Consider the following 15475-nt stretch of genomic DNA (forward strand, 5'->3'; position numbering starts at 1 on the left):
TTAAAGAACAAAACAGAACAATAACTAGCAAACATAAATATCAACATCAATTAACCCCAATTGCTTCTGGAAGAGAATGTGAATTTGAAAGGTTTGAAAGACAGGTAAAAGAGGCTATCTGTGTTAAAACTGAACAGCCTTCCCTCAACAGAGGGGGAGGGATAAAAAAACACCTATCTCTTGTCTACAACACAGTCCTTTCAGCAGTTAGAAGGAAATTACTCTTGCTTTCTTTTCATCCTCTATTAAATTAATGCCCTTGAAATAAAATAAAAAATGAAAAACTAAATTCTCACCACTATCTTTTACTTTTTGCAATCTTGTAATTCCTGGGTCATTTATGTTATAAAACAGGGATATGTTGGCTGTTTGCAATCTCTCTCTCTCTCTCCACAATCATAACTCATCTACCCATTTATTGTTCCACTTATAAACATAATTTCTATGAATGTCTCAAGGTAGCCAAACATGCAATGTATGTATAAGGAAATGATGCTTTGGGATCTGGATCCAGAATAGACAAAGGAAAGATCTGCATCCAAACAAGATATAGGAACTGCATGAACTTACATTATCAGGGATGAAAGGATGATCTTAATGGAAAGCAGATTTATTCCCATATACGTGTGAAAGATTTATGGAGGAGAGGGTGGCATGATTGAATTACTTCACCTCCTCCCTCCCTTCATTTGTTCATCCAAAGTTCCCAATAGAACCTATATAATTTATATGTGATCAGTGATTCTGTTTAACTGGTATATAAGCAAGAACCTGGAAAGGAGATTGGAAACTTGGAGCTAGGTACCTGCTTCAGTTCTCTCTCCACCTGATTTTATTATTTCACTTTTTTTTAAAGGAAATGGATATGTTGCATCTCTAACCACAATTTGATTCCATTGTTGGAACATTTACAAAGGATAGCAAGCTCAGTATTTTATTTATAATATTTCAACTTGCCCAAGGGTAGGGAGGGAGGCTAAAAGTGATTCATAAGAAACATCTTTGTGGGATGGAAGAGATGATAATGATGATCAATTTCATAAATATTTCGATAAATGAGTCTTTTCTAACTACCCTATACTTATTTTTTTTTGGGGGGGGGAATAAACTTTGTCCCATGGTAGCCATTTGTTTCATGAGTCCAGGGTATTCAATATTTCAAAGGTGTTTTTCAATCAAAAAGCTGGAACATGATGGCTCACTTTATTAGGAGCCTGGATTGACAATTTGCAAGCCTGTGTTTGGAGCCTGAGTGCTGCTATGTGACAGGATGAGCTCCCATAATTCATGCCAGCTCCTGCCCACCTAACAGTTTGGCAGTGTGTGAAAATGCAAGTAGATAAATAGGTAACACTTTGGTGGGCTCATTAACAGGAACTTGAAAGGAGACCCCAACTGAGCATCCCCCAGGCCACAGTGATGTCACTGATTGATCCTCTCAGCATGCTTCCGACATGAAAGTTTAGTATAACCAAAAAGCTGAGAATCATTTACCCAGAAAGAAGTATAAGCGCAATTTAGAACAATGTTGTATATTTCCTGCCACCTGTGGTCTTGTCAATGACTCCTATATAAAGCTGGAGGGATCTGGCAAGTGATCAATCTTTTCTTGAATAGCCTTCCAAAAGTTAAATGTCTATGGAGACATCCAGGTCATGGTTGTCTCAAACATATATTTTTTCCAAAAAGCAGCTGAACTATTTTTTTTTCTTGAGTAAGAAGACTTTTCACTTCTCATTCAAGAAGCTTCATCAGTTCTGACTCAATGGTGGGGTCTGGAGGTGGAAAGTTTAGTACCGACAGGATGGAGGGGGGAGTGGAAGGATCAGAGTTCTTTTCACTCATCTGATTGTTAGCAAGAGCCATTGAGACCATCTTATCTGTGCCCCCAGGGTCACCTGAATCAGAGTGGAAATGAATGTGGAATCTTTTGGGAAATGCTGAAAGGACTGTGTTGTAGACAGGAGATAGGTGTTTCTTATCCCTCCCCCTCTGTTGAGGGAGGGCTATTCAGTTTTAACACAGGTTAAAGGTTTCCTTCAAACAAGGAAAACTTAAACATACTGAATGGGAATAGTAATCTCAACTCATAATAGATGTTGGAATTTCCATAATAGGCAGTTGAATCTGATTTCCTGGAACATATGGATTTTCATTGTGTGGTACTGCATGCATGTTTGCTAAGAAATTAAAACTTGGTTCAACTGTCTAGGAAATACTGGAACAGTCAAACTGTCCCTCAGTAGCTTCTACAGGCAAACATCCTATCTTCAAGTAGGAGCTTTCAACATAATACTTAACAGAAAGGATATTAAACTTTGAAACCCTTTCAAATTTCTAAGTCACCATGTAAGGTTAAAAAATGGGAGAGCCAGCTGTAATGAACTCTTGTAATTCTAAGCTCATTAGGCATTCAATAGTGGTACATATCCTTGTCTCCTGCTAAATTTGTAAAGAGACAACAAGGTCAATAAAGGGATAACTACTCCTGGATCAAAGTCCTGTAAATATTAGCTTTGTGCAAAATGGAACTTGTTCCCATGTCTTCTTCTGGGAACATACTGTAATTCCCTAGGGATAAATTTTTTTCATGTGGGCTTTAATCCTACCCACTCCCAGGATAGTGGAGAAAAAGTTGGAATGGATGTATTAATGGTTACTGACAACGAACAGAATTGGATTAGAGTTGGATTTAAAACATGACTGTAAAAGCAGACACATCTGTTCATGTCAACATCTTCTGAAACATCTCCTCTTTCTAATCATTTATGAAGCATGTACAGCCATGTTGCACACAGTGCAATGGAAGGTTGAAAGGGTTGCCTCATTATGAAATGACAAAGCATCAAAAATCACAATAAATCATTGCAAAGTAATGGTCCTTCAAAATGCATCTCCATAAATAAGCAAATGGTCATAAATCCATGTCTTCATTCTTTTAAACAGGTATCCTCAACTTATGACCACAGCTGAGCACAACACTTCTGTTGCTAAGTGAAATATTTATTGAGGAATTTAATTTGCCCCATTTTGCAACTTTTCTTGCCACAGTTGCTCAGTGAATCACTGCAGTTGTTAAGTTAGTGACATGATTGTTAAAGTGAAGCTGGCTTCCCCATTGAGTTTGCTTGTCAGAAGGTCATAGAAGACTATCGTGTGACCCCAGGACAGTGCAACCGTCATAAATATGAGTCAGTTCCCAAGCACCTGAATTTTGATCATGCGACCATAGGGAATGCTGCAACAGTCCTAAGGGTAAAAAATGGTCATAAGTCACTTTTTCAGGACCATTGTAATTTGCAAGTCACTAAATGAACTCTTGTAGGTCTGTATGCAGTTGGCTAAAGCAAACAAAAAAAGGAGAAACCAAAAGAGAAAGGATTTAGAAAACAGTCCCATCTTTGCTAACCTTGTTTAAAGAGTGAGTAAAGGGGAAAATAGAGCTGAAGTAAGCAGTCCCTGGAATATGTGTAGATTATATTAGCAAAACCACATCTGCATAGTTTAGACAGTTTAGGGAAGTCTTATTAAATGAGATGTTTGCTTAGTATGAGATGCTTAGTAAGGAAAGGTGATCGATGAGGAAACTCTGGGTGTGATCATTGTGAGTTGTACACAAGATGAAAATACTTCTTTTATCAGTTGTTTAAATCTTAGCCGTCGCAGCACAGCCCAGGGAACAAAAGAGGGTTGGGACAGATGCTCTGTTTTTTTTTCCCTCCTCTTCCTAAATTAGTTAACAGGCAATAGATTGATGCTGCTGAACCTGATTTAGCTGCTATAATTACAGCAAGCTGCATCTTACCCAGAAATTCTAATTGCAACATTTCAGGAAGGAACAAATCTGGGAAAAAAAAATATCTGACATTAGCCTTTTGATTTTAGAGGTTGGACTGGACCAAACCACATGAATATGTAACAAATAAGAAGGAATGGTTGTGTACATTTCAGTTTTCTTGCTTCTACAAATTTTCCTACTGCGTATTGGATTCATGTTCTTTTCTCCTCAGTTTGCGATGTAAAATAAAACCATGCACGAGCACACAAACACACCCACACCCACACCCCATTTAAATAAAAATCTACTGATTTACTACAACTGTCTAATCCTAACTCCATGCATTTAACTACTGTCATATTATTTTTAAGCATTCAGAGAGTGTCTACTCATGGTCATTCACCACCAAAGTCTTTAAATCATAGTACATTCAAATACATCTTTTAAAATATGTACAAACATTCAGATGTATGCAATAACTTTCAATTATGTCAGCTTATTGGAGTACAATGTAATTGCTTTTTATACTGCTATATAGTAAGCACACTAAGGGAAGATCTGAAAAACTGCTAGGTGCTCTATATCTGGTAGTCATCCAGATTTTTTTGCAACCCAAATGTGTTAATTATGGTAATATGCATGTCCACTTGGACAAGATCCTCTACAGAATGGAGAGATGAATTATGAAAAAGATCTTGGTCTGAACTGGTACATCATAATTAAAGATTAAATAAAACAGAAGTATCTGCTAAACTTGTTGATTTGGACAGCAACATTATCTGCATGAAAACAATAATGAGATAAAGCAAAATATGATAAGCTATGGAATAAAATGGGTAAAAAGATGATCAGTGAATTAAAGATGGCAACCACTGGTGCACCACAGACTTCCCACCCCCTTCCCCACCTCTATGTTCAACACCCGTCAGGCAGGTTATAAAAATGGTTCAGTAATACCAGGTAAATATTTAAAAATTCAGCTAAATACTGAATTAATGAATGATACAAGCGGAAATTTAAATAGAACGTGGTGCCAGCTGTGCACAGGTTCTCAAGGCTGTGTTAAATGGAAAAGAACCACCCAAAGGAACAATATAAATAAAAAATATTACAAAGATATCTAAGGAAGGAATTTAATTAGGCTGGAAATCCATTTATGTTTAGCCTCTTAGTATTCAATGTCTTCTATTGAAAGACATTCTTGACAAGAAATTAGAGTTAAATGTTGTTACCACTACATCACAAAGTATAAACAGTGGGGAAAAAATATCCAGAATCTCGTCCAGAAAAATAAAAATCAGGCTAAAAATCTGAATTTCACTTTTTTATGGCATACTATTGCTCCTCCCATGTGTGAATTTGTCCCTTCTTGCAAATTTTAAAAATAATTCTCTTTATTGATCAAAAATTACTCTACCTTATATTCTACTAGCAGGGCTAGATGAATCAAAAGTTGGAATTAAGATTGCCGGAAGAAACATCAACAACATAAGATATGCAGAAAGTGAAGAAGAACTAAAGAGCCTCTTGTTGCGGGTGAAGAAGGAGACTGCAAAACTTGGGTTGAAACTAAACATTAAGAAAACCAAGATCATGGCATCTGGCCCTCTCAATTCCTGGCAAATAGATGGGGAAGAAATGGAGGTAGTGACAGATTTTATTTTCCTGGGCTCCAAGATCACTGCAGATGGGGACTGTAGCCAAGAAATTAAAAGACGCTTGCTCCTTGGGAGGAAAGCCATGGCAAATCTAGACAGCACACTAAAAAGCAGAGACATCACCCTGTCAACAAAAGTGCGTATAGTCAAGGCTATGGTCTTCCCAGTTGCAATGTATGGCAGTGAAAGCTGGACCATAAGAAAGGCTGAGCGCCAAAGGATTGAAGCCTTTGAACTATGGTGCTGGAGAAGACTCCTGCGAGTTCCTTGGACTGCAAGGCAATCAAACCGGTCAGTCCTAGAGGAGATCAACCTTGACTGCTCTTTAGAAGGCCAGATCCTGAAGCTAGAACTCAAATACTTTGGCCACCTAATGAGAAGGAAGGACTTACTGGAGAAGAGCCTAATGCTGGGAAAGATTGAGGGCAATAGAAGAAGGGGACGACAGAGAATGAGGTGGCTGGATGGAGTCACTGAAGCAGTAGGTGTGAGCTTAAATGGACTCCAGAAGATGGTAAAGGACAGGAAGGCCTGGAGGAACATTGTCCATAGGGTCGCAATGGGTCGGACACGACTTCACAACTAACAACAACAACATATTCTACTATGAAAAGAATCTATGCAATTTATTTAATTTTGTGTATTTTAACTACCATCAAAACAAAACATAAAAACCACAGAGCTATTTATATTAATTAAAAATGTATTAAAGTGTTAATATCATCCTCCCCAGAATATTGTTTGTATTAATTTACAATATCCAAGAACTGTGGTTGCTAAGAGTCAATGGGCAATTAAGAGTTGGTGTCAACTTCTCTCTTGGTCCTTCTCTTTCTAATGATTAATTTCCATTTTAGTGATAAATTATGAAATTATAATAATCTTGACTCAATACTTGGATTTTAAAAGGAACTTTTTGACATTTGTTTTGTAAATTAGGTTGCAAAAGAATTTTGCTAGAGAGAATATAAAGAATATCAGTTCCATAAAATTACAGCGATGATATTGAGCAGTGAGAACTAACAAACCATATTTGTTCCTTATTGGCATATCCTAGAATGTAAAGTGAGGGACAAAATTAGTTACACAACCTTGCCCCATTGATTTCAATGAATCTTCATTAAGCATAAGTAATCTGTTCAAGGATGACCAGTAAAAGACAAATTCACCCTTGTCCTTTTATGTACAGACTTATGAAGGCATTTTCCTTCACTGCCAAAGATGATGATGTGCTGGCAGACAAAAGTTGAGACATACAGGAGAAATTAGCAAAATATAAGGCTGAATATGCAGCTATATCTTTATCATCATTTAAAATTTCTGTGGGAGTGACAAAGCCAGCTACGTATTAGATTCCCTTTGATAACTTTAAAAAAAACCGCTCCCATTGGGAGATAATTTTTGGCATAAACAAAGGGATTGGCAAACACCACGGGAGGGACCAGGAGCAGCCTTTGTGGCAACTCCCTCCACAGGAAATATAAATAAGGACAGCTGAGATGAAGGGTTGCAGTTGGAATCCGAGTACCAGGCTGTGCAGCTAAAGTGGGGCTTTTCTAAGATTTGGATTCTAAATCTAAATCACTATGAGCTGTGGCACTAAGAGTGGTGGAAGCATTGGTGGAGGTGGCAGGATCAGTAGTGGAGGCAGCATCAAGATTACATCCTCAGGGTCCTCAAGGGGACTTTCTGGAAAAAGTTATGGAGGATCCCGGAGTGGATATGGAGGAGGTGGCTTCAGCAGTGGTAGCTGTGGGAGAATTAGTAGAGGGAGAATAAGCTATGGAGGTAGCTGCTATGGTGGTGGCAGCTATGGTGGTGGCAGCTATGGTGGTGGAAGTTATGGTGGCTATGGCGGAAGTGGATATGGTGGTGTTTGCTATGGCGGTGGCAGCTATGGTGGTGGCAGTTATGGCAGTGGCAGCTACCCATTCAGCAGTGGTAGTTTTGGTGGTGGTGATGGAGGACTGTTCTCCAGCAACGAAAAGGCAACCATGCAGAATCTTAATGATCGCCTGGCTAATTATCTGGACCAGGTGAAAAGACTGGAAGATGAAAATTGTCAGCTTGAGATCTGGATCAAAGAATGGTATCAGAAGCATGGTGATATTGGACCAGACAAGGACTATAGTCACTATTACCAAGAAATTGACCAAGCCTACAATGAGGTATGTATACAATCTGTGTTCATAAGATAGATTGCAGCTTTAGTGCCATCTATGTAAAAGATGAAGTGGGAAGGCCCATAAAAATGAAAGAGAATTTGGAAGGAGAAGTGTCAAAAAGAGAGATCACAATCAGTTTTGTAGGAGATGAGATGAGATAGAAATAATCATTTTGTAAATAAGCATAGAGTTTAATCCTATATCAATTGTTTCTTGCACACTAATGTTAAATTAAATTTAATTCTTCATAATCTATAGCTTTTCTAAGTAAATGAGAAATCAAAATCAATAATATTCCTGCTCCTTCCTACATTATAGAAGGAGAAAAAGAGCTAAGTAGGAAAAAGAAAACATCAGTATAAGAATTTGTTATTTTGTGGTGGTGATGGTTATGGCAGCAACCTTTTAAATTATTTATTAGGACTGTGCAGTGGTTCACTGACCTTTGAAATATGAGTTGAGAACTCCTGGAACCAAAGGTGTTTCCAGATGAGAAAGGTTGCCATAGCAGACATTCTTGACAGAGGAGACCTGCACAGCCATGCATGCTTCAAATTACGTTTGCCCTTAGAACCTGGATCACTTCACCAATATTTTTTTATCCCCCAGATAAACTTAGGCTAAATTGGTGACAAAGAAATTTACTGCATTGTGATATTTTAAACAGATGCTATAGAAACTTAGGCTTTAATGCTTCATTCTCTTGTTAGACTGTGATTAATAATGATATGATGACAAAGCATAGTTATTTATTTAAGAGTTATTAATTGTAAATATTCTTAATTCTTTCAATGCATTATTTTATAATTCAGCCTGTATTTAATACAGATCAGTCATATAATGTAAAAAAAAATAACAGGTTGGGGTCAGCAGGGTTTCTAAGAGGTATATTTTAGCAGGGATTTTAGTTTCTTCTTACAGATTTACTGAGAACATCATATATTATGAGACTGAATTATTTAGAAATATCTGTTTAGAGATGAAACTAAAAGGAAGAAATATATTAAAGATCAACAGAAAGGTATTAAGCAAAAGTGGGACCCTAGCAGGCAAGAAAATTTGTAGTGATAATTAGCTATGAAGTACACATATTTGTATTTACTTTAAAATGGGAAATGTTACCTTTACTTTCACTCTCTATGTTTTAGGATTTCTTGATATCCTTTCTAGAAAGATATAAAGAAAATTAGGAGATAGAATATTGGTAGACATCAGTTTGGGAAGTGGATCCAAATCCTTATTTGCCTTAATGAAAGGGGGTGGGCAGCCCAGTGATTCCACGTACCCAGGTGATTCCATGTAGTGCACAGAACTCTCCATCTAGGCATCCGCTCAAGTATGGATGTTCTTTAGTTCAAACCTGGAACACCGAATGGCTATAGGTGTGGTTGGTCAATCAGTGATCCTTTTTTTTCAAGTAAAATGGCTTTCAGTGGGAACTGTCACAAACTCAGCAGCCAGAAAAACTGAATAATGTTGGTGCATAGATGCAGGAGGCCATGTCTTCAAATATAAGCAAAACACAGCAGATACCCATAAAAATCAGGTCTGAAAAATAGAACTAATATCAAACCAAAATATAGTAGGAGAAGAAAGACAGAAGAAGAAGAAAAAAGTGCTACTTTTTCAGATGTCACATTTCTTAAATTGTAATCTTACAGGCAAATCAAAACCAAGTATTTCAACATTAGTTGTATCAAGCAGTCAAAACAATCATGGCAATTTACTTATTACTGTATCATAAACATATCTATTATTTATTTATTTATTTATTTATTTCAGCTTATTGCTGAAACAGATGATTATAACAAAATGCTCCTGAATATTGATAACACCAGGATGACTGCTGAAGATTTTAAGTTGAAGTGAGTATGATTCATTTCTCACCTGCTTCCTTCTAATTTTGTTGAATTCAATGATTTTACCTGAGGAAAGGATACACCACTTTCTTGATTACAAGCTCCTAGTAGCTAGTAATAGTACAATTCAAAGGTGGGAGATTTCACACAATCACATAGTGTGAAATGTGCCTTTTCAGAATTTTTCCAACTTGAAGTACTTTCATCTGGGAGGACACTCTGTTTCGTCCCCTTTCTTCCCTGTTTTTCCATGCATTTACATAAACAGCCAGCTTTCACTAATCTCTGGGCATCTTCACTCTTCATGGTACTTTGAGGGATTGTCGACCATTTTCCTAGAGGATTTGTTTTTGGGACACTTTTTGCAAATGTGGTAATCATGACACTTCCTGTAAACTCTGTTGTGGATTAGATATACTACTGAAGCTAGTCTTCGTCAGAATGTGGAAGCTGACATTAATGGATTGCGCCCGCTCTTGGATCAACTCACTCTTGCCAAGTCAGATCTGGAAATGGAAGTTGAATCCCTCAGAGAAGAGCTGGTATATCTGAGGAAGAATCATGAGGAGGTAAGTGTGTCAGTGAACAGAACTCTAACATTCAGAGCTCTTGACCCTTACTTTTCAGACAATACCCCCCCAAGTTTGTTTGGGAACAAAATTCAAAGCATGAATTTCACTGCTGTTCCTTGAGGTATCTTGGCCCAGAGCCCCAGATAATACTTCTGTAGTAAATAGTCAATGACACAATTCCTAACCACACAGTGCCCAGGAAACAAATGTCTTTCAAGTGGCACCTTGCCATCCATTTTATGAAAATGCAGCAATCTATCTTCTCAACAAATCTCATATTTACACATTTTATAGGCCTACTTCCTCTTTTATTTTTTCATAGGGAAAGAGGGATAAACATATGGGATATAAATAATTGTGATATAAATAAATATTATATACAAACACACACACACACACACAGAGAGAGAGAGAGAGAGAGAGAGAGAGAGACAGACAGACAGACAGACAGACAGACAGACAGACAGACTCTGGTCTTTTGGTTGAGTAGGCAAATTCAGAATTTGGGGAGTAGATTGTGGCTTGAACGTTCACAAAATTGTTGCCATAGTGAGTCTGGGTAACCCAGAAGGACCCACACATGAGAAAATAAAAATATTGGCTACAGCTACCCATAATTATCTTTGCTGGGAATAACCAACCAGTAGTTGGTTTTCTAAGAATACTTTTACATAGTATCCAAAGGCATGTTCAGTCCTTTTGCTTTTCATGTCAAAATTGTAACTTCAAAGAGAGGGAAGGGTTAGATCGAAGAAGTCATGGAACTATAAGAAGTTATATAGATCTGGATTACAAAATAAATGTATGCCAGGCATTGAGCTTTCATAAAAACATTTCATGAGGAGGAAATGTAAAATATTCTTCTACTCTGTTTTGGGTTTTTTTTACATTACAAATCAAGTTATCCTGCCCATAAAATACTTTTTTAAATTTCAGTTTCTTATGATTCATTTCTTCTTCCCCATTGCTACAGACACTGAGAGGACTCCGAGGCCAGAGAGGACATGGTGATGTCAGTGTTGAAGTGAATGCTGCCCCTGGACAAGACTTGAAACAACGTTTAGATCAGCTCCGGTGTGAATATGAAAACATCATTGAACAAAACCGAAAAGAGGTTGAAGCCTGGTATGAAAGCAAGGCAAGTGAAATATATTTGAGCAGTCTGTTCATCTTCCAGTGATCAGAAAATGTAAACACTTTTAATCACCAGCAACATATATAAATATTTTGTGAGGTTTGATGACAAGAGTCTAAGACAGGGGTCTTCAAACTCGGCCCTTTTATGACTCATGGACTTCAGCTCCCAGAATTCCTCAGCCAGGTACGCTGGCTGAGGAATTCTGGGAGCTGAAGTCCATGAGTCATAAAAGGGCCGAGTTTGAAGACCCCTGGTCTAAGAGAAGCCCAAGTTGCAGGTTGCAAGAAGTAACCAAATATCAATTTGTACATCCCCGAGACATCCTAGAAGCAATCTGAATAAAGTTTGGTAAATGGGAGCTGAAAAGCAGGAAATACAGGAGTCAGAGTTCCACAAAAAATGTCTGAAATTGCGGGTGGTGAGGAAGAATTGATTAGCATAATTCTTAACATAAGAACAGCTTCTAAGGAGCAGATCAGCAGTTCATTGACAGTAATAGCGCAATTCTGGGAAAGCCATAAATAAGGAGAAAACAACAACAATAACCTCTTTTCCATCCCTTCCCCCCTACAAAACATGCATTGTTTATAGCAACCAATGCCATTGTGCCATTTTGAAAGGTTGTGCAGTTAGAGAAGGGCTTTAGAGAAAGATAAATGGACTAGCTTGTTAGGATGAATCAGGTATTTTCAGTAGAAGAATCAGTATCCCAACGTGATCTACTCCACTGCCACTCCTCCCAATTTTCCCAAGCCACCTACATCATCAACAACAACAACAACAACAACAACAACAACAACAACAACAATAATAATAATAATAATAATAATAATAATAATAATAATAATAATAATAATAATAATAATGTTGGAAGGGACCTTGGAAGTCATCTAGTCCAACCCCCCCAGCAGGAAACCCTATACAATTTCAGACAAGTGGCTGTCCAGTCTCTTCTTAAAAACTTCCAGTGTTGGAGTATTCACAGCTTCTGGAGGCAGTTGTGCCTCCATGTATATGCAGTTCCATTACTTTCTTTCTTTTTCTTCTTTTTGTTCCTTTGTATATTTTAGATGGAAGAGGTTCGCCAACAAGTGAGTACAAGTGATCAGGAGATAACTTCAAGCAACCATCAACTTTCAGAGCTGAGACGAGAGTACCAAACCCTTGAGATTGAGCTCCAGTCTCAAATTAGCATGGTATGTGACAGCATGTGGAAATGATTATAGTCAGCATGTTATACAAGTGATTGTCTAATAGCCAAATATTTCTATTCTCCTCTTCCTTCTGCTGAAAGAACCTCAGCATTTTCTTGAAGATCATGTCCTATGTGTTGCCTCCCTATTTTCAGGTTCAGTCTCTGCAAACCAATCTGGAGGATACAGAACGTCGGTACAACATGCAGCTGCAACAAATTCAGGCTATGATTGAGCCCGTAGAAGGAGAATTGGGTAGCATCCGATGTGAAATTGAAAGTCAGAATCAAGAATATCAGCTGCTCCTTGGCATCAAAACTCGTCTGGAACAGGAAATCTGTCAATACCGCCGATTGCTTGAGGAAGGACAGCAAGAAATGTATGTTGACTAGGAGATGTAGAAAATGTGAATTGATTTCTTTCCAAATAGGAGTTAAGAGCCTGGGCTCTTGAACAAAGCATGTTGATAATCATTTATCATTAAATCACAAGCATCTCCTGAAAGATTCTAGCCCTTTTAGGATGTCATATTATACTTGACAGGTGGGCATTCTGCATAACCTTAACACAAACCTTACTGACATTGCTTCAGTGACATTTTTTATCAGAAGTTACCATTGTCTCTAGAGCATAGTAATACTGCACATTATCAATTCACATGAAAGCCAGGAAGGGTAGATTTGATTTATTCTCAAACTCCAGTCTTATTGGTTTCCCTGTGAACTGAAATTCAGCAGTATTTAATCTTTGAAGATGGGAACTCTACCTGTATAATGCCTAAAGAAGGCCCAAGTATTAAGAAGAGAAAGGGAGACGAATAGGTATGATGAACAATGCTATAATATTGCCTTGAATTGACTTAGACCACTAGTTTATGTAGACAAATATTGACAAAACTGGCTAGGAGCTGCTCTCTTAGAATTCAGGTAGAATTCTTTCCCAGATCAAATCATAGTATATTTTTGAGCACAAAGGAAGCTTGGAAGTTGATGCTAAGTCATAATAGTTACTTTATTTGAGGGATGGGGATTCTTCCCCTGGGTAAGAGTTTCTGTTAGTGGTTGATGGATGGATGGATTATATTTCTCTTCTTCCAGTGGCTCAGGAGGATATGGAGGAGGATATGGAGGTGGTAGAAGAGGTGGTGGAAGCATCAGCGGAGGAGGCGTTTGTGTAGGAGGAGGTGTCAGTGGAGGAAGCATCAGCGGAGGTAGCCTCAGTGGAGGAGGCATCTGTGGAGGCATCGGTGGAGGACATATTGGAGGAGGAAGTTCTTCACGTCCTCAGTCCTATCCTACATCTTCACATTCCCAAGCATGCAAAACAGGTGAGAATTATCATCACCAACATGTTTTTTCCTGTTCTTGTTCTGCTTGCGAAAAAGAATAATATTAATCAGTAAAGATGACTTCAAATGTGGCATATTTCTTTTGATAATGATGGAAATCCTTTTAATGGGAAAAATACACAGAATCTGGTTAACTATGGAAAAATCAGAAATCAGATCTGGAAAACTACCATGCCACATCTGACCATTATCTGTGCAGCTGTTTGGCACCCTAAGGAATTATGTTTCATTTGGGTTTGCCTCTGCGTCTACTATCCTAAACAGAGAGTTCAGTTCCATCTATTTGTTCAGCTAAGGTTGTCCACAAAGTTTGGAACTAGTGGTGGAGGCTATATTTTGCAGAGTTCAGAGTTTCTCAGGTTAGTGGTAAGAACCAGAGCTAAGTTTGAGGCAGGAGTCTATAACAGGCAGAGGACATCATTGTTGGCCTGGCAGAAGAGCAAAAGATAGGGAATATAAAATTTGTACAAATGGCAACCAAACTGGGGGCTTCATATAGGTTGCTGATGGGGGGGGGAAATGAGGCAGGATTTAGCATATCTTTTTATCCTTCTATGTCAAAATCTAAATCCTAAGCACACCTGATTCCAGGCACCAGCTTAGATTCTCAGGACACCATGTAAGAAATCCTTCCATTTTCTTTGTCTCATCTAAACTGGATTATTTAAATGGGGGCTAGCCCAACATAACAGTTACATGTTACCATCCCAGTTTTCTTCTGTAACTTTTGAAATTTTGTAAGGTACTTTATTTCACCTGCAAACATTTTTACAAAGGGTTATCAAGTTTTTTCAACATTTACTTTTAAAGTTTTTTTTTTAACACTCTCCTCCAAAACACACTTTTTGATCCTGGAGTTTTGCTCCTTTTTGGAGAATTACCTTTGATGGATTACTCAAAAGCACAGAAGTCCCATATCAACAGTTCCAATAGTGAGGTGCACCTAAACAAGAGATGGAGCTTTGATCACATGGTTATAGTTGTCATCTCCTCAGGTGCAAAAGGCCATGTCCATATGTGAATGCCCAATTATACTGGTTTATTGCTAAACAGTCTATGTACAGGAACTTCTCAACTAATGGTTAACACCTTCTTGGAGTTAGATAGGGTCAATGGAATTCAAGGTAGGTTGGATTTGGTCCACTTGTGGCTACATAAAGATTCTAGGCTGATCCCTCTTTTAACTCTACCCCAGGTTCTGTCATTCCTTCTCCTACACATCTTAATTTTCTGTCAACCTGTGTGGATGCCCAGGACAGTCTGGGCAAAGATAGATTACCTTTGAGATGAAGCAAAGAACCTGGAATAGTATCATCAGAAAGACGATGATAAATTGAAACAAAATATTGTTTTGTTGATTTAGATTAGTTCTAAAAAAAATTCAGAACACCATAATACACCCTGTCTCCAGAAAGTTACAAGAGGCATTAATTTAAATAAGTTTATAGCATTTGCTAATGTTCAGTATCTGAAATGTTTTTCTTTTTCATAAGTTTTTTTAAATATCTAAAATAATATGCAAACTATAATACTAAAGGGTTTGTTGCTTGTTTATTTCATTCTGTCAAGATAAAGAGAGTCTCTGCAAGGAACATATTTTGTCCTGGTCTTTAGAAAATACATTTGACCACCAAAAACACACGAGTTTTGCCTCTTGGTTCTTATTGCACATATTTGCCACTTACTCCATAGATTCATTTTCCCCTTTGTCTTTTTCTATAGGACTCGGAAGAAAATCTTGCGATTGATACTTCCAAATTCCTC

The 15475-nt window shown here is 37.8% G+C and overlaps 1 protein-coding gene across 1 annotated transcript; it reads left to right on the forward strand.

Moving 5' to 3' along the window:
- Positions 1 to 7022: 7022 nt before the first annotated feature.
- Positions 7023 to 15459, forward strand: LOC310648446 (keratin, type I cytoskeletal 19-like; the record flags this gene model as incomplete). Its single annotated transcript, XM_083376283.1, has 8 exons — positions 7023 to 7604; positions 9384 to 9466; positions 9873 to 10029; positions 11006 to 11170; positions 12241 to 12366; positions 12519 to 12742; positions 13461 to 13690; positions 15434 to 15459. The coding sequence occupies 8 exons, from the start codon at positions 7023 to 7025 to the stop codon at positions 15457 to 15459; spliced, it is 1593 nt and encodes a 530-aa protein (XP_083232409.1).
- Positions 15460 to 15475: the final 16 nt, after the last annotated feature.

The sequence above is a fragment of the Vipera ursinii genome (genome assembly GCF_947247035.1).
Source record: "Vipera ursinii genome assembly, chromosome: Z".
Classification (NCBI taxonomy): Eukaryota; Metazoa; Chordata; class Lepidosauria; order Squamata; family Viperidae; genus Vipera; species Vipera ursinii.